The sequence below is a fragment of the Grus americana genome, chromosome 8, assembly GCF_028858705.1.
Source record: "Grus americana isolate bGruAme1 chromosome 8, bGruAme1.mat, whole genome shotgun sequence".
Lineage (NCBI taxonomy): Eukaryota > Metazoa > Chordata > Aves > Gruiformes > Gruidae > Grus > Grus americana.
In genome coordinates, this window is record NC_072859.1 from 33,761,818 (window position 1) to 33,780,849 (window position 19,032).

At 41.4% G+C, this 19,032-nt stretch overlaps 1 protein-coding gene across 1 annotated transcript in view; it reads left to right on the forward strand.

The window, feature by feature from the left end:
* Nucleotides 1-19,032, forward strand: part of CACHD1 (cache domain containing 1) — a 112,070-nt gene that overhangs the window by 24,937 nt on the left and 68,101 nt on the right. Inside the window, exon 2 of the mRNA XM_054834029.1 lies at nt 13,361-13,423. Within this exon, the coding sequence (XP_054690004.1) occupies nt 13,361-13,423 (63 nt within the window). The remainder of the gene's footprint in view (nt 1-13,360; nt 13,424-19,032) is intronic.

Genomic DNA, 19,032 nt, shown 5'->3' on the forward strand with positions numbered 1-19,032 from the left:
TTGAGGAAATGAGCAGTCTTTTCTCCAGAGGTTCCGAAATATTTTATTTATACAAAGTTAAACATGATTTGAGATGAAAAAAAAGGTCAAATAATTCTCTTCTGTTTTGAAACAGAAATTGTTTTAATTGTGTTCATTTACCGGGAGCAATGGAGCTTGCTTCATAGTTTGTAAATGTTTTGTGAAAAAGCAGCTTGTAATAATATTTACTGAAGGAATGAAAAATAGTAATTGCCTCTGTCATTGTTTTAATTCTAACAATGTGTGTGTGCTTGAGTCCTTTTTGATCTTTTTAATAGGTACAACCCAACTGGCAATGACATCATGTCAGAAAAGGAATTAATATTACCATTATAAATTTCCTGGTGGGTTTTTTTTTTTTTTTTCTGAAAAGCTGGTTCCCTCCAGTTTAAATTCCCTTTTTACAGTGGAAATCTGTCCCCACATTCAGTTGTCTGCCTCATTCCTCCTGTCCTCTCAGTGTTGCGCGATGTTGACCATAAATTACAGGATTGTGTGGATGTGCAGGATTCCAGGACTATGCTTGTAAATTCGTAGCAACTATCTTGCATGTTTTCTGTATGTTTTTAGGTTGCAAAACACAAATTTCTTCTCAGTCAATTCTGGATTTTCATTCTGTCCTCTAAAGCTGGGGTAGCGCAGGTTTCAGTCGTCTGCCCTCATCCCCTCTGTGTTTGGAAGGCTGAATCAAGGGGTGAAAACAAGTCAAAATAAAGGGAAAACCTAATGCTATCTTAAAAAAAAAGCTGTTTTTAAACATCTTGAAATCTGTTTTCTTTTTCCATCCTTTTTTATCATTAGTGATCTGCAAATGACAGTGCTTTACAGTTTAACCATGAGCTTTTTCATTTTGACTGCAAAACCAGCGAGCTACAAAAGGTAATTCCTTGCAGCAGGTGATTGAGCACTCTCTCCCTTTGGAAGGTGGATGGTTTATTGCCGTGTTTTGACAAATGATTACGTCTAACCTTAAGGATACTTGTCCACAAAGAGCAGTTGCACAGGGCAGTGTGGTGGTGGGAAGGGACATGGGAGCTGCCTGTGCAGCATCTTCTGGAGCTCTTCTGTCCCCCAGAGTGGTGTTAGACCACTGTGCTGACACCTGGGTGGGCCCACATTAAACTGGTTAAATCCTCTGTCCTATTTGGTTTTTTTAATAATCTGCAGAAGCGGATGAATATTCAGTTAAAGGATTCCAGGTTTTCTTAGAAAAAGAACCTGCTTGCTTCTCTTAACCCAAAACCACGCAGCCAAAAAAACTCCCCATGAAACCATTTGCAACCTGCAGTATTCTTGCTCCTTTTCACGGCGTTTTCACAAAGAAACTGAACTTTGGCCTTTCGAAACTATTCTTATTTATTTCTAAAGGAGCACAGTTATTGAATATTGTCATACCTTTAAGATTAGAGGAGGAATTCAGGAAATGGAGGCCAGGCGATGCTACTCACTGTAGCATGTGTGTCTGCAAACTGAAGTATAAATTAGAAGAATTAGTCACAGAATCCCAGACTGGTTTGGGTGGGCAGGGACCTCACAGCCCATCCAGTCCCACCCCTGCTATGGGCAGGGACACCCTCCACTAGCCCAGGTTGCCCAAAGCCCCATCCAACCTGGCCTTGAACCCTGCCAGGGAGCCAGGGGCAGCCACAGCTTCTCTGGGCAACCTGTGCCAGGGCCTCACCACCCTCACAGGGAAGGATTTCTGCCTCACATCTCATCTCCATCTCCCCTCCTGCAGCTTCAGGCCATTCCCCTTGGCCTGTCACTCCCTGCCCTTGGCACCAGCCCCTCTCCAGCTTTCCTGGAGCCCCTGCAGGGACTGGAAGGGGCTCTAAGGTCTCCCTGGAGCCTTCTCTTCTCCAGGCTTTATAGTCTTTATACATCTTCTTTTAAATAATTATACCTCTTTTCAGTGAATCAAAAGGAATCACACTGAGAAACAAGTAATTGATTTACCTTCAATACCTGTATAGTATTTTTGTTCAGTGTTATGTGTGCATGTGTTTGGTGCTCTCATCAAATGATCAATCTTCATATCCTACAGTGAGTATATTTTGCAAAAGCTTCTTAAAAATAACAGCTTACAGAAGCTCATAGTAGTGCAAGTGTGCTGGAGCTGGAAGTAGTGTGTTTCTCTCTTGAAAACTCCAGGGAAACCAGTGGCAGATCTGGGACAGCCCCAGCAGAAACCTCCTCCTGCAGTGACTCTGAGGGTGTATGGCTTTCATGTGAAACCACAGGAATCTGACCGCATGGCGAAGAGTATCCCATACGTCGAAATAGCTGCAAAAAGCTCTTCCACTGACTAAGGAAAAGGTGCCTATGTGGAAACTAAAAAAAATCCTGCATTGTAATCTGAGATGTCATCTTTTGACAAGTGAAATGCCTTTAGAGATTTTTTTTGGGGGGGGGGGGGGAATTCTTACAGATTTCAACTGCTAATTTGTAGCATCCGTTTTCAAACATAGAAATCATTCAGAGGTTGTTCATCTCAGTATTGTTAATCAGCTGCTCATCAGAAGAGCGCATACTCTGATTTTTAAATTGAAGTTCAGTCTAATTTCTTGCTGTGTTTGAAAGATAAATATATTTATATTAATTTCAGCAAAACTAATTTTTGGAAGGCTGAAATAATTAGTTAGGAAATACTGTAGGCTGTTCACAACAGTGAATGACACTATTTTTTTCATGGTGTGTATTTATTATATTTATTTAAGATGATAAATACTGGTTTGCCAGTATATTTTAGAGCAGCAGATTAGAAATTCTGGTTTGTGTTCATATTTTTTCATAAACCTTTTATTCTACTTAGTCTTCTTTTCTTGAAATATAATTTATGCTAAATTTGCTGTGGTGGCAAGAGAAACAAGCAGAGCTGAGGTTGGTTTTGATGTTTTGAAGCCCTGGTTAAATGACTCCCTGCATAATGACAACATTTGTCAGGAAGCCTTGGAGACCAATATAGCATCTACGTAAATTTGTACTTAAATGTCAAATCATGGGCTCTGAAATAATTGCATATACCTGAATGCCCCTGCCTGAACATGGATAATGTTAAGTGAACTTGAACTGTCTAGTGCTCATATGGAGAAACGGACACATAGGAGATCTGTAGGATGTCTGTACTGGGGAGACCCGGTATAGACATGGAAAAGGGAGGTATGCCAGAGAGCCGTCTCTCTCCTTTTTTGTTAGGAAGACTTTCTTTGTCAAAACAAAGTGAGACCACTAAAAAGCTTGGTGTCCAGCACACCTTGATCTGCGACAGGTCCCTCTGGCCCAAGCCTTCTCCAGCTCAGCATCTGCCTTGGTGGAACTGTCCCATCTTCTAGGATGGGCAGCCAAGGACCCTGGAGCTCCACCCTTGGCTTGCAGCCTCTTCAGTTTGTTAAACAATGAGGGTGCAAGATAAAGGACTTTTCTTTGCAAAACATCTGATAATTTTTTGCTCCCGAAGGCTGGATGTGGAAATTCTCGTGGGACGACTTGGCTGTGGAGTGCTACAGAAAATGCTGAGGCAAGTTTTGCTCTTCTTCAATGCCTTCCCTCATTAAATCTGGAGCTTTCTCTCCCTTTTCTGGGTTGGAATCTACTCTGCTCTTGATTAACACTGGAGGTTTTGTTTGAGTTTTGGTTGTTGGGGTTTTTTTCTACTCACTCCTCTTTTATGTAAATGATGTCGTGCTATTTTGCTTGCTTTTTTTCTTTTTTAATTAGAAGAATAAATGCTTGCATTCATGCACAAATTGCTTTGAAGTGCTGTAGGAATTCAATTCATGAGCCTCCCCTTAGTCTCAATCTTTAATTTTTTTTTTTTCAAACCGATAACATCTAATGGCTCTGCTCTTTCCAGAAGATTACATTTGTTTTCTGTAGGTTGCTCTACCTCCTTCTGTGTCCCAAGATAACAAGTTAAACACAAGGAAGAACAGTTAATCGGCCAGCTCCCATTGAGTGTTCCTGCGAGGTTTTGTTTCGCAGAGGGGTGACTCATGCTGGACCACAGCTCTGTGAAAGAACGAGGGAAAAGTAGTCCTAGGGACTAACTGACCTCCGTTCAGCAGGAGCCAGCTGAAGGTGGGTTGCTGAATGCCGTGGGCCAGCTCTGCTCCTCTGGCCGTGTCCCGCAGAGCATGGGGGTTATTGCCCACCTTGGATGAGCCCTAGCGATCCACCTGCAAAACTGCTTTAGCAGTTTCTTCTAGAGATCATCTTCTTTGCTTTACTGACCTGGCAATTATTTGCTGTTTTGCATCTGTATGTTATTTTTTGGGGTCCATGTTAAAACATTTACTTCTGTTGTAGATCTGTTTAATCTTGTTGATATTGTCAGATGGTCTTCTGGCTCACAAAACATAATGGGGAGAAGTTGTCAGATAATTTAGTCCATTAGTGTACTTGCTCCTTGAGTTCATTCCACCCCTGTTTTGGAAGCAAGAGGAGTTGTGTTGGTTGATGGGTAATTCTCTTTTTCATTAGCAGCTACCTAGAGTGAAATGTTGTTTCCTAAAGCTCAGAGAGAGTACCAGGGGACTGCAGATTTCAAAGTCAGAAAGAGTGCAAATTAAACTAACTCTTCACAGCTTTTGTAAGCATCTGGTGATTGACGCACAGGTTTAGTGTGGGGGTCGTAGCTGTGGGACTGGCACCGTGTCCTCAGAGAACCGGAGAGCAGCTGAGGCGGGACAAGACCTCCTGAGGACCTCGTGCCCTGCTGGGCTGGGGCACCTGTCCTGTTGGGTTTGGATATCTCCAAGGGTGGGACTCCCCCAGCCCCTGGGCCGCTCTTCCAGGAGCACACAGCGTTTCCTGACACGTGAGCGTGCAGGCATAGGGAGAGCTTTGCACGTGTAACGAGTGCTGCTGCGAGAGCCTGTTCCTGCTCGCACGCTCTGGCTGCCGCTGCCCTGGATGCTGTTTCTGCTTACCGTTCGTAGGCAACCGTGGATCCGTTCCCTGTCTGTCTTTGGCTCCCACAGCTGCTTCATAAACGGGGTTTGGTTTGAGTGCTGTTTTGGGAGGCTACATCTGCAGGTGGGATATAGCCCCAGTATGTGCAGCACTTATTTCTTTCTAACCCATAAAATGTGCTAACATTAAACTGGAAGATTTTTTTTTAGTATATATGCTGTCCTGTAAACCTCTGTCAAGAGCTCAATTTTCTAGCCACAGCACCTGTATGAGCTGGTGTGCCAAACCCAGCCGTGTGAAAATGAGTTAACCTGCGCAGCTCAGCAGCTGGAGGTATCATCCTCTGCAGGCATCGCTGCTCCGGGACGTGTGCCTTCGTCGGGTGTGCGGGTCTCAGAGCGCTTTGTCGGGTTTGGTGAGATTTCAGAGCGCTTTGTCGGGTTTGGTGAGGTCTCGCACCTGAGAGTTGGTGCGCCTGAACAAACCTCTGCCTGGGCAGCGTGACAGGGGCAAGTTAAGTCAATTTTAAGCCCTGGGTCAATTTGAAATGTGAGTTATTTTCAAATAGCTTTACATCCAGGTTGGAGAGAATGATTAGGATAATAATTGATGCAAAGTGTTTATCTTCTCAGGTTAATTTTTTAACTTCTTTTAAAATTTATTTGAGAAATTAAACCACCTAAGAAGTAAGGAGCGCAAAGAGTTGCTCCCGCTTCCCTCTGCTCGAAAAAGGAAGGGTGTGGATTACATCAAAGAAAAACAATGCAAAGGAGGTGTGTAAGCAGGTGACCTTAAAACTCTTCTACTTATTAATACAAATAATATTATCATATGAGAGTACTCTTGTACTTTTTATTACAGACACTGACTCATACAGGAAGGTACTTATATACAGACAGTCTCTTTCAGGTTGCTATCTATTATTTTTCTCTTGAAAAAAGTGTTGGTGCCTTGCGTGGAAATGGCTGAGAACTGACTGCAGTGTGTGTTAAAGTTTTCAACTTTCGTGTCTTTCAGAGCGCAAGCAGTATTAGGCAGTTACTGTTAAGAAGCGCTGCGGCAGCAGTTGTAGGGGAAGGCTGTTATCGTGATATTTATCGTGTGTATGTTGATGGTTCCTGCTGAGAGATCCTGAAAAATGATACTCTTGGACATTTAAAGAAAACAGTTCTGTAATTACATTAGCATCAGCCCATTCATTTTATGCACAGAAGTTGAGTGTCGTGATTTATGATCTATAAATTCCTATGTTTAAACTTGTCATTCTTGGATTTTTTTTCTGATTCAGGTAGATCTCTTTAATACGTCACTCCAGCCTTAGCGTTCCTGTGCTGCAGCGTTTCTCCAAACAAAACCTAACAGCTTCTGCCTTGATTGTGTTAAACACATGAAGGGTGTGTGTCCCTTTGTTTTTTGGGGTTTTTTTTTTTACTTTGCTGTAAAATTAAACACTTCTAGCTGGAATGTTACATAAGTTGACCCGTGTTTCTTCTGCATACTTGCTGTATATTGAATTCATGACCAAATTGGACAAGCACAGTAATTGTACTAAAATGATGTCAAGCTCTTCTGGCTATAGAATTGCATCTATTTACATGTATTGGTCTGCTGCTTAAATGTTTCCCCATTTTTTGTTAGTCATTTTGACATGAGCTTGAAAACAAACCAGAAAAATGAAACCCAGAGTTTTCCCAATAGAATGAAGTTTCAGATTGATTTTGCTCCTGCTAAATGCTTAAATTTATGTTCTTTTTAAAGGGAAGATGACCAACAAAATGCACTGAGTTGAAAAATGTCCAGTAATCAAAAAGTTCTCAACCTGAAAAAACCCATATAAATATTTTAACTTTCACATCCTAGAGGCTGGAATGAGGAATAAGTATAGGGAGAAAAAAATCCAATCCTATTGAGAAGACCATCTGCTTTATATTTTAAGGTTGGGTAGCATAACTTTCCTTTTTCTGAAATACTCATGACAATGTATACGGCAGTATAACCTTAGTCAAGTTACATTGGCTAAATGAATAATCTTTTTAACATGTGGAACTAATTTTTCTTAGGATATTTTCCCCTCTCACTCTTTTTTCCTCCCGCTTCTCTGGTCCCTTGAAAAAGACGACAAAAAAATCTGCTGGTTCTTGATTGCATTTTTGGCAGTTACTCAGTTTTCCATAGTTTTCTCTCCTTGCAAATGGCTGAAGTTTTCCAAGGAGACACGTTTCTCAGAATTGTGCTCTACTTTGACTTTTCATGCAATGTCGTACCTACTTACCATCTCCCCTTCCGAATATGACTCTTGAAATGAACCTCCCGCAGGCTAACGGTAGTAGATTAATTGTAAGTGCTAACTGTGATGCTTTCTACTGTCAAAATTAAGATGAAACCTGAATACCAGTTCTTTTGTCATCCTCTGTGTTACACAAAGTGTTTTGCTCTAGTGCTGGCTGCAGAGCAGGGAGCAGAGATGCGATGGGCCAACTCAGCACGTGGCAGAAGGTAGCGACAGCTTGATTTGTAAATAGTTAATTGGTAAGCAACCTTCATTAAGGTGAAAATTGGAGAGAGAGATGATGCTTTCCTGCTTAAAACCTTCTCAAATACTGGGGAATGTATGTACCCATGAAGGTGTGTGTATGAGCACACAGAGATACACGTCTGCAAACGCACGTGTGCTTGCATCTTGAGTGCCAGGAGGTTCTGTGTTCGCTTTGCTTATGGAAAAGCTATGTCTGGTAGCTGCCGCTTTTTCTCACAATGGATTCCCCCCCGCCCCCAATTCCTCCTCATTCCAAGTAATCTTGCATAAATTTTATATGTAAAATAAGCAAAATCCTTTAAATGAAGCTGCCAAAGGAGCCTTTCAAATGATGGTGCGGTTAAACAGCACATGAGCACAGACCAACTTTGTCCATTAGTTACATAGAGAGCTTCTCCAAGCAAAATACAGGTGGTAGGAGATGAACTGGGCCAGGACAGCAGAATCACGAGCTCTATGAGTCTTTGCGTTTCCTCATTTTGTAATTGAAGATGCTGATCATGGTGCCTGCTCTCCAAGGAGAGACTGCCTGCGCTCAGACCCCCACGAAAACACCGACCTGAGCTCAGCTTGTGAGCTCTGCATCACGTTTCTCTTTGCCTGCCTGTCTGACAAAGATACCTGTTGCTGCTTGACAAATAACGCAATGAAAAAAAAAAAAGCATTAACTAGTTAAATCCTTCCTGAAAACTTGTTCTTTTCAGAAAGCCACAGAAAAAGAAAGGAATTTGCAGGGTGATGTTGGGATATTCCTTTTGGATGTGTAGCTGCCGCATCTGTCCCTGGACTGAGCAGGGTCTGTAATACCGGGCTGCTGGTGCCATTCCTCTCATCCAACCAGGTTTACTTTTTGCTATGTTTTCCTCCAATTTACTTTAGTTTCTTATATGTATATTGTAAATTCTTAGAGAAAAAACCATGAAGCATATCCTTGATCTCATGGGAACCCACTATTTAATGTTTCTCGGTTTTAGAAAATGGTAAGAAAACATAACGTGATACGGCTTCAGACACTGCAAAAATAAACTCCAGACAGAAGCCACAGGTTTCCCTCAAAACAATCTCACTCTGCGAGTTCCATCAGAAAAAGGATTTGTTATATATTTGTTTGCTCACCACTTTTTAAAACATTAACCTTTAAAATAAGAAACAGACCCTGGTTAGTAGCAGCTTGAAGTTTAAAAAGTATTGCAGCCCTGCTGAGCTAATACTGTGTATATTTGACACACGTACATTTTGTTACTGCTGTTTTGTGTACTTTTTTAATGTTGTTGAGGTTTTTTCATCCTGTCATTACCCAAATATGACAGGTAACAGCAGTCTACATCCTAAACCTGCTTAAAATCATGGGGTTTTTTTTCTTCTTTTTAAAGTCTTGCAGTATAGATGCTAAACCAACTTCAATATATTTACAGCTCAGTGGATATTTTGCTAATCCTGTATTTGTTTTTCCTGATTCTTTGTCTCTAAAAATGTTATTTTTGTCGGTAGGGAGATGGATTCGTATCTCGTCTGGCAAATAAAGTGATGTGCAAATGGTTGACTGCTCTGTGGAGCAGTTGGCACTTGTATTTGGTTGGGGACCTTGGAGATTTGGGGGTGGTGGCTTTTTTTGTTTATTTTGATGCAGCGCTGACAGACTGGGGGCTTTTGAAGTATTTTCTCACTGCAGTGCATTGCTGCTGAGTTTATTTTAATCTCAAGGACCTGAGGGAACAAGCCAGTTAAATATTTTACTTTTTATGCTAAGCTTGGTTTAGAGTCATCTCCCAGATTTGAAACTTCGTTGCCTTTGGCTTCAAATTGTGAATAAAAGTCTCCTAAGCCTTGTTTAGACACACAGCTAAGCTAAACCCGAGCTACCCCTTATCTCTGGCTTGGTGGGAAACCTGACTCCTTCCTACCGGAGGTGCAGGTTTGGGAGCTGTGCCCATTCATCACTGTCAGACCCCGCTTGTGGGAGGCATTAGCCGGCAGTGGCCCAAATATTCCCCGTCCCAGCCCCAAGGACCTCTGCCCTTGGGTCTTCTCATCGCTTCCCAATTTATCTTGCTTATCAAGTGTTTGTCCTGTTGTTCAGAGCTAAAGGCAAGGCAGGCTGGTGGCACCGACAAACACTTGGTTGCAGCTGAAGTCATTAAAGGATGTATCTAGATACCACAGAAGAATATTTTCTAGGAAGTTGGATGTGTTTTGAACCAGACAGGTACTTAAGAGCTTAGGAAAGCAAGAGTCTCTAATGTGTTGACAATGTGTATTTGTAAAACAAACCCCAGCTTTCTCAGGACTCCATCCAGGCTGCGGTCATCCTCTGCAGGCTCATCGGGACACATTGCTCGGCTCTCCTCGAGTCTGTGTCTCTGGGTCTGGAGCTGTCACGGATGGCCAGAAATCCTGCAGTGGTCCCTGCAGATACCGTGATTTTCTTTTTCTAGGCTTCTGTTTGTGTAGCTAAACGTGAGCACGGTGTTCAATAAAGGAAGGGGAAGGTTAGGAGCATGAGCGATGTGCTGAGCATCGTGCTGCAGGATTCAGGTGTTGCCGGAGGCGTGGGAGCCCCGGGGATGGTGCAGGGCCTTGTGCTCAGCCCCTGCCTGCCCCACAGAGTTTAAATGTGAGTATAAACCAGCCAGACAAGTGTTATTTCTCCCTGAGCATCTCCAATGTTAGAATAATTTGAAAAGAAAATTACAGTTTCACTGACTTGCTAATTTAGACCTGGCTAAATCTGGAATTAATATAATTTCTGAAGTTTGCTTTTGGAGCAAAGTATGGAAGATGCAGATGCTTCAAAACTCATAAGTTTTGATGAAGTTTTTCATTTTGTTTATTTCTGAATGTTGCGTTTGAAAATTGACACTTTGCAGTGGAAATAGCTGAAGTCATTGAAGCAAAGTTTGCTTGCTGTGCTGGGTAAGCCGTGGCAGCACTCAATCCTGCTTTCTAAACCAAATCTTGAAATTTAATTCGGAGTTTAGATTGAAAACCAAAAGTTAGCTTTTGTTTGCATTTTTTCTTTTTAAGTCAAAAACCTTTGTTGGAGTAGTTGAAGCATGGTCTGTGTGTGCAGGTACGCTATGGCACGTGTGGAACACGACTGTGAAACAACTGTTTGCAGCGCAGCACCTGAGATAAGTAGCGGACAGCGTAGAGCACGGAGTTTTGTCCTCTCCCGTGTGCCACAAGAACAAAGCTGGTGTCTTTTAAAGGTGTCGAGTTCAAAGGAATTTGAGAATTCCTGAGAAAATGTGAAATGTGAAAATTCCTTTTTCACATAGTTGACCGATGTTCAACAAGAACCTGAATATTTATGAAGGTTATGATAAACTTAAAATAGCTGATGATAGCACAGAGAGGGGGGCGAATGGAGAAAAATAAAATAAACTGGGCTTGTGGTGGTGTGTGATGAGGAGGGGTTGGAGCGGTGGCGGGGATGCAGATAGCTCTGTGTCTGGCCGAGCACCGCCTTGGCGGGGGGAAGGCTGGAGGCCGAACCGGCGCGGCGGCTGCAGCCTTTGTGCGTTGTGAGAGCGAGTGGTGATGGGTTACGGCAAATAATCCCAGGCGAGCATCTCATTAAACACGTGTGTAATTGTTCCTGTTGGAGTGAACTCAGCCTGCTGCCATCTGCTAAGCAGATTCAATTAAACAACGAGGGGTGGGAAGAATAAACTACAGATGCTAATGTGCTGTGTAAACTATGATGGGCAAGTTCTCCTAAATATTTAGACTATTTTTGTAAGTTTGTGGAGCTGACTTACTCTTGGGTCTGTGAAGTTCCCTTAACTTCATTTGGAGGTTGCTACTTACTCTGCTTTTCTAAATAAAGTCGGATCACTTTTTAAGTTAGCGAAATTAGCTTAAATACAACAGGGAGATGTTCTTGGCTTTGGGTGAAATTCTGCACAGGAGTTCTCGAATAACGAGCAGATATCCCGAGTAACGGGACTGTACCCGGGCAGGGGCTGAGTAGTTAACGCTGCGCCTCGGGGAGCTCGGTGTGTGACGGCTCGCATTTTCCTGGGTGGTTTCTCAATCTTTATTTAGTTTTTTCCTGTTGGTTTAGGCTGTGATGGCAGTTTGACTACCAGGCTCCTGCTCCCCCCTCTCTGACACACACAGAGCTTTTAATGAAAAAAGTGGAAGACACCGTAACGTTTTCAAGAACTTGGTTAAATTATAAATCAAGCAAAAATAGATTAAAAACCTAGCCCAGTGGCCAAATAAATTCCTGCTGGCACTGTGACTCTTATATAGTCATATATAATGTTCTCTGGCATTATTTTGAAAGTTCATAAACACGGCTAGGTGTTACAGGGTGGAGGAAGGGGTCAGCTTTGTGTTAAGGACAGAAAGCTCCATTCTCGGTAGCTGACAGTCTATTTCCTTCTCGCTCCTTTTGATGTCTGGAGACTAAATGCTGCGTGCAGAGAAAAATTCAATTCATTTAAAACATTTTGCATCAAAATGACATGCTTTAATGTATTTTCTTCTGATGTTTAAATTATCTTTTCATCTCATGAGGGGGAAAAAAAAAAAAGCCAACATGTTTGTAGTTAAAGTACCCAAGCAGAACTTTAAACAAAGGTCTGGAAGAAGAGGAAGTCTCAATGTATGGGGGGCTTTTAAGAGTAGATGGCTTTTTTCTTTTTTTTTTTTTTTTTCCTTCCCCCCACCCCCTTGGCTCTCTGAGACTCGTAAACCAAGGAGATTTATTGCTGCCCTTCCAAATGCTTCTTTCGAATTAAGAGTTCGAATTTCTGAAATTCCTGAAGTCCTCAGGAGGGAGAGGGATAAGGGAAAGTGATGATTGTAAGTGGAGCAGAGCACACCGAAGGGTTTTCCAGGCTGGTTTTGCCACTTATAGCTGCATATAGCTGTACTAGGAGGAAATCAGCTAAACCTGCATCAAGAAAACTCTTGGAGTTCTGGACCAATGATTACACTGGATTTGGATGAAATTTAGACTTCTTTAGCAATAATAACTGCAATTACTAATAATTTAGAGAGCTGACTGGCTTATTGTGTTGCTGTGAACGTGTAATTTCGCAACTATTGTGTCAAGGGAGGGACTCAGCAGGGTCTTTGTGAATCAATGTCCTTTGCCAGATGTGGCCATGCCTACAGATGTTCTTGCTGATATTCTGTCATGTGTTTGACTTAACGCCATTAGACATGGAATCCACTCCGTCAGTGAAGTCCCAGCTCCCCTTAAGGCTGGTAGAGAAAAATCCCACTGACTTTTTTTTTTTAATGCCTCCTCCACAATCTAGAAAGGAGTTCACCCTCCGGGTTCTTTCTACTTATATCACTGATTTTTCGGTATATTTGAGCCGACGGGAAGTTTTCCCAGGGGAGGACACAGCACTCTCACTTCTATCTTCTGATACATCCTTCTTTTGCCGTTAGTGATCCCGATTTGGCTGTGCTCAAAAGTGGGTTTCATTTTCCTCTTTTCCAGATACCAACTATGTCTAAATTTGGCTCACGGCCTCTTATGTGTTAGTTGAAAACAACAAGTACTTTTTAAAATAGTTATGTTGGGTTAAATATTTAGTGCTAGACAACAGTCACGGTTTGCGCAGGCAGTAGCTTTCAAATGCGAACTGGTTTTTTTAGCACCTTATGTCAGTTTGGTAAATTAACAGATGTTTTGAAAAAAAACCTGTTACATGTTTGCCTCCAAAACCAAACCCAGCCTCTTCCCGCAGATGCAGAAACAGGTATATGGAGATGTGATTCCCCTGGGGTAAGCCTGGCAACAGGCTCCCCAGGTGAAACGGTCCTTTTCCAACACCGATTTCCTCAACCCGTGCACCTTTTAGGAGCTGCTTTAATGTCATGTGTTAGGACAAAAGGTCTCTTACACATACTTTCTGATTTTTCTTGCAGAGGATATTCAACTCCTTTGTGTACACAGAGAAGATATCAAATGGAGAAAGTGAAGTTCAACAGGTGAGTCCGAAAGCCCCTTCCCACCTCCTGCTGCCCGCTGGCAGCACGACAAGGGCAGAGGCAGCTTAGAAATTACAGTTTGTCTCGATTTATTGTGGCCGCTTTCCTAGTGACCAGCACATCAGATAACGATAAATGGAATAGAATAGAAATGGAGATGGGGTACACGGGCTGATGATGCATTTGAGAGTTTTACATTGCTGTGGAAAGGCTTTCCATCCGCTTTTTGTGGGTCCTTCCCCTAGAAACAAAAGAGCAGAGACAGAGCTGGGGCCCTCATGTAATATCTCACGTTAATTGACTGATTTTCATGTTGAAGTCTCTGTCTTAAATTGTTTTAATTCAAAGCAAAACCACTAATATTGTTTATAAGTGTGGAAATTATGTCGGCTTGTGTAAATATGGGACACTTACAGCTTCATGCATAACAGTTGGGGTTGAGATTTTTGGAATTTTGTGTGGGTTTTTCTTATGGGAACACACTTGAACATTTAACTCTTCGATTTAAGATTGAGATAATATATCTCAACACATGGGCCGTTTGCATTTTAATACATGTATACATTTAGAAAATGAGTTTTGGATCAATTTTAAAACAGATCAAATAGATCTCGTTTTCTTCTTTAAGAAATTAAGGTACTAATTCTGTATGCTCACAGCTGCACCTTCGTAGGCAACCTGGGTGCCTGAACAAAGAACCAGCTTTTCCTTCCAGTTTAAGCATGGACTCACTTGCACTTCAGCGAGTAACCTGACCTTCCTAGACCCCTATCAAACCAGTTTTAATGTTCAGTAAAAACAAAAGTGCCTCAGAGTGGGGCTTTCCCCGGGGAAAAGGGAATCGCTCTTCAGTCACGCAGGTAGCCTGATTTCCGCATGAGCTGCTGTTGCTGGTTTCCAAGAGCGTATCAGTACATTGCATGCTCGTGTGCATTAAAACTGGTCATGTAATATTAACAAGTTAACACCCTAAGCTATGTGTACTGTAAATAGTAAAATTCCCAGACTTCCCCCCCCCCCCCAAGGAAAAAGTCAAAGCAGAACTGGATCAAATGGGATTGTGAATCCCTGCAAAGTATATTTAAACTTTTGGAGAGTTTGCATTGGAGAGCAGGGCTTAGCTCCTCTTCTGTTTCAGAAGTGTGGTGGCTTTTGATGGGATTATCGTCAACGTAGGAACTAAATTAATTTGCAGAAAGCCAAGTGGTTCAGGAAAAGTTCCACTGACACTGGCTTTCTGTTAAACCGAAACCAAGTCTTTGGTGTAGAAGCTTTGTCCCATACTGGCATTAAATTGAAGTGTGCAACAATGTTAACAGAAAAAATTATAAATATAAGAGCATGTGATTAATAATCTAGGATTTAAATGAGACTCTTAGATTGACCTCATACCAATTTTAAGGTGAATATCTTGCATGTGTTATCATAAAAATTACAAGGTTTGTGTTTAGGAAAAAGCAACAAAATTCACCTTTGGCACTGCTTGTGTCTGTGTTAGGTGTTTGTTTGGTGAGATACAGATGTGTGTGGGAAACAATAGAAGAAACCAGAGCAATGCATTCATTCTACTAAATTACCCTAATTGTGGTTTTAACGCTTGCTTGACCCTGCAGATAATAGTATCTCAGCACTGGTAATAGATGTTAGGCTCTACAGGACGTTTTCCCTAGCTCTGCCTGGGTAGAAGACATTTGTTGGAAGCTTTTCCTGAAGCTTGATCATTCTGTGGGAGTCTGTCCTACATACTCAGTTTGGCTGTAGAAACACGTTTCTGATTTTGAATCATCTACCTCACAGTTGAGATTACGTGTAATACAAGAGTAAAAGCGCGTGTAATATGGGAGGGGTAGATGAGCCAGGAGGACATTCCCTCTCTTGGTTTCGATCCCACTGCCCGTATTTGTTACAACACCAAGGTCAGCTTTACCACTTTGCTTCGTGAGTAAATTGTGAAGAAGACTTCCATGCCTCCAATAATTATCCTTATTCTCGCCTGGGTTTGTTTGGCTTCTGCTTTATATATAATTTTTTCCCATTTTTTCTTCTTCTTTTTTTTCCCCCCCCTGTTAAGCAGTCACCAGTATGAATGTCATGAGATGGGGGGCAGCAGATGTGCCCCTAATATTAGAACCCTTCAATTACTTTTTAAAATCTCCTGTCTTCCAAGAAGCCCCTCAAATTATTTTTCTTTTCTTGACAACCTCTAATTGGAGAACGCATAATTAAGAGGAGGTTATATGGAACTGAGTATAATGACATCCTGTTCTCTTCATATAAGTGGTACCTTTTTTCCCCTGGAGCTCCAGATATAGATGCCTGTGTATTTGAGTAGTTCATTTTGTATCATCGTTATTAATTTATACTATTCTGATGTGTGTTCCTGTTACTAATTTGGGCATACTTTTTTTTTTTTTGTTGATGTATCAGTGAAATACTGTAAGTAAAATACAAAAAAAAAAAATTTGAATGCCCAAATTACAATCCCATCAAAGAAATTTCCTGCTTGGAAAGGCATTGTGCTGTTGCTGATGCTAGGTGGTTGGTTCGTGATGCCCGAGGTCGGATGTGCACAAACGGTGATGGTTCAGTGGTGTGGCCAGGAGATGGGTGCTGTGCTTGGCATGATGCTGGAGCCCAAAATCCACCCTCAGGAGTCTTTGGCTTCCCTCTGAGCAGGCACAGGTGGGCACTTGCCTGCAAAGGCACCACAAAAGGGTAATTGTTGTTCGAGTTTAAATCTAAAACCATCCCGACATCTTAAAAGAAGGGTTCGCTGGCTTTGACATCGTGCTGGGGTAAGGTTTTTGTCGAGTATTTCTGGGTGGTCTGCACACCGCGAAAGGGCCATGTGGGCTAGATTATACGTATCGGATGGCTTTTGAAAGCCAAAAGTGTTTTTGGGAAACCAAGAAACTGGATTAAAACTTCTTTGAAGTCTCGACTATCGATTCTCCACTTAGGCAAAGACACTGCTTGTTTCCCAGCCGCAGATGTATGTATTCATCCTAAGTAGATATAAATAACTGTCTAAACACTGAAGGTAGTGTGATGAATTCGGAGCTGTCAGAGGAGAAAAACGAGGCCCTGGTGAAGCATAATTACTGTGGTTAAAAGCTCAACAGTGAAGTGGATAGAAGAATAATTGAGCACTTCTGTTTCATTAATAACCAGGTCTTTTAGCCCTAATGAATCACAAGCAATGTAACTGGAGTTTTATGAGTAAGAGTAGTACATCGAACGGGATCGTCTTGAGCAAATGCAAACAAATGTAAGCAAGTTGAAATCCCCTGTCGCTCATTCCTGGTTTTGTCATTCATTAACATTTTCTTAGCAACTTATACTCAAAGGCAATTAATTACGGTTTTATGTTAGCTGGGATTTTTTTCTGGCAGACCACTGAATTGTTGTGAAGGGTGGGTTTTTTTGGTTTTTGGGTTTTTTTAAATACCAAACTGTGTAAATAATGACTTTCAGTTTGTTGAGAAAGTGAAAAACTACAGCTGTTGGCCTTCAGGCTTAACTATTTAATATGCTTGGCTTTCTTCATGCCACACAAGGAGTGGTTTACCTTTTGACGTTAAACTGCTTACATTTTTAAAATCTACAGTTACAGAATTACTGTTGTACGTAACAAATAAAAGTGTTTTTGCTTTGAATAGGTTATTTAAAAATGGGATGGTGATTGCTCAAAATAACTTGGATTCCTTTCCTGTAAGTTATTTCAATATTGGAGAACTCTCATACGATATGAAAATGTAATGGTCTGAACTGGTGATATAAATAAAGTGGAAGATGGTTAGTTTTATTAGGGGAAAATCTAGATTAGCCGTTTTCAAGGAAGTCAGCGTGTGTTCAGCGTCCTGCCAGACATCTGGTTTCTGTGGTATAGAGAATATGAAAGTGGGCTCCAAGGAGGAGAGAGGATGGTGGCACAGTCTTGAGCAGGAGCATATTTACCAGCTTCTTGCAGAAAAGTCCCGATGTATTGAACTCTGGCAGAGAAGCTGGAGCACAGCAGCAACCGCATCTCTGCAGATAGAAATTCATAATTATTTCTTCAATCTCTGTCTGTCCGTGATTGCTGGGGAGAGAAACAGTAGCAAATAAAGTAATTAAATTAGTTGACATGGTCAGTTGTAAATATGCGTATGTCAGCTGAAAATCTCCTTGTTGGAATATTCCCAGGAATATTCACTCCTGCTTGAAGGCTGGGAAGGACAGGGGCAGAGGGAGGAATTCAGTTTAGAATAAGTGAATGCACGAGCAGTGAGGGACGCTTTTTCTCACTCAGTTTTTCCTTGTTTAATGTATCCTATTTCTAGCTAGAAGACTGTCATTCCTTTTACTTCTAGCTCATTCAGAGCATAATTATCATCCATAAAAATAGCAGTAATAACCTACAGAATCAGTTTTGTATAAATCTGCTCAGAGCTGCTAAGAAGGAAGTTAGCTGGGAGATTCAGGAACAGAATTGTGAGGAAAAACACTGGGTTTTACAGGTATGCATTTTTGTTTCTAACAGAGCCAGGGTACAAAAAGTTGGGTGTTGTTGGGGTTTTTTTGTTTTAGGTTTTTTTTTGGGGGGGGAGGGGTTGGTTTTTTGGGGTTTTTTTTTTTGAGAAATGGGGTGTGTGTGTGTATATATATACACACACACATATATATATATATATATATAAAAAAATCCCTGAAAGCTGAAATCTTCAATGTTTTGGGATTAAGCAAATTGTGTCTGCCACAAAAATGCCTTTTAGACTAATACAAAGCATTCTTCTTGCAATACAATATATTTTTAATTGAGAAGTGCTTATATTTCAGAGTTACAAAAGCTAAGACTTGATCCTAAGGGACTTTTTCCAACCTAAATGATTCTATGATTCTAAATCAGTTAGAAAACATCAGAAATCAAATGATATGTTACCTCATCTAAAGTGAGACTTGTATTTTATTTTTTTTAAACTTTGCTACAAAGAGCACCTACATGTATTTGTTGTCAATCTGCCATAGAACTCTTTATCCAAATTTGGGAATGTATTTTTTTCCATGTCTGACTATAAACTGAAAGAGCCACTGTTCAGACTTTTGCTTTGCATTGCTCTTATACTCCTGATTGACAAAAATTATTTCATACATTGATTTTGCTGTCATATTTGTGCGGTTCAGTGAAGTGTGTGTTATTCATTGGACTTAGAAATTTTTCACAAGTGGGATACAGCTGTTGAGGATTTTTCACCCTGGCAGGACTCATTTTTTAGATACCTTTGAATACATGGCACTGTATGAGTGAAGGGCACATGCTCGTTTGCTTTTGATGACTATTACAAAAGTAGCGTTTATAGACAACATCAGGTTTAGTCCTGAAGATATGGTAAAGGATGGAAGTTGTGCCCTCTAAAGTGAATTGGACACAGGTGCTCACTGAATTTGGGGGAGCTCTCTCTAAAGATCAAATGGCTGTTTTGCAGACTCTGTTGACTTTGTGGCACGTGGAGAGCAGCAGGCTAAGACGAATAAAAATCCCAGGTGGTGGTATTACTATGGGTTTCTTTCATTGGGCTCTTATGCTGTTGGGCTGCTGTCATCTTCTGGGTTTCGGGAGGACTTCCACA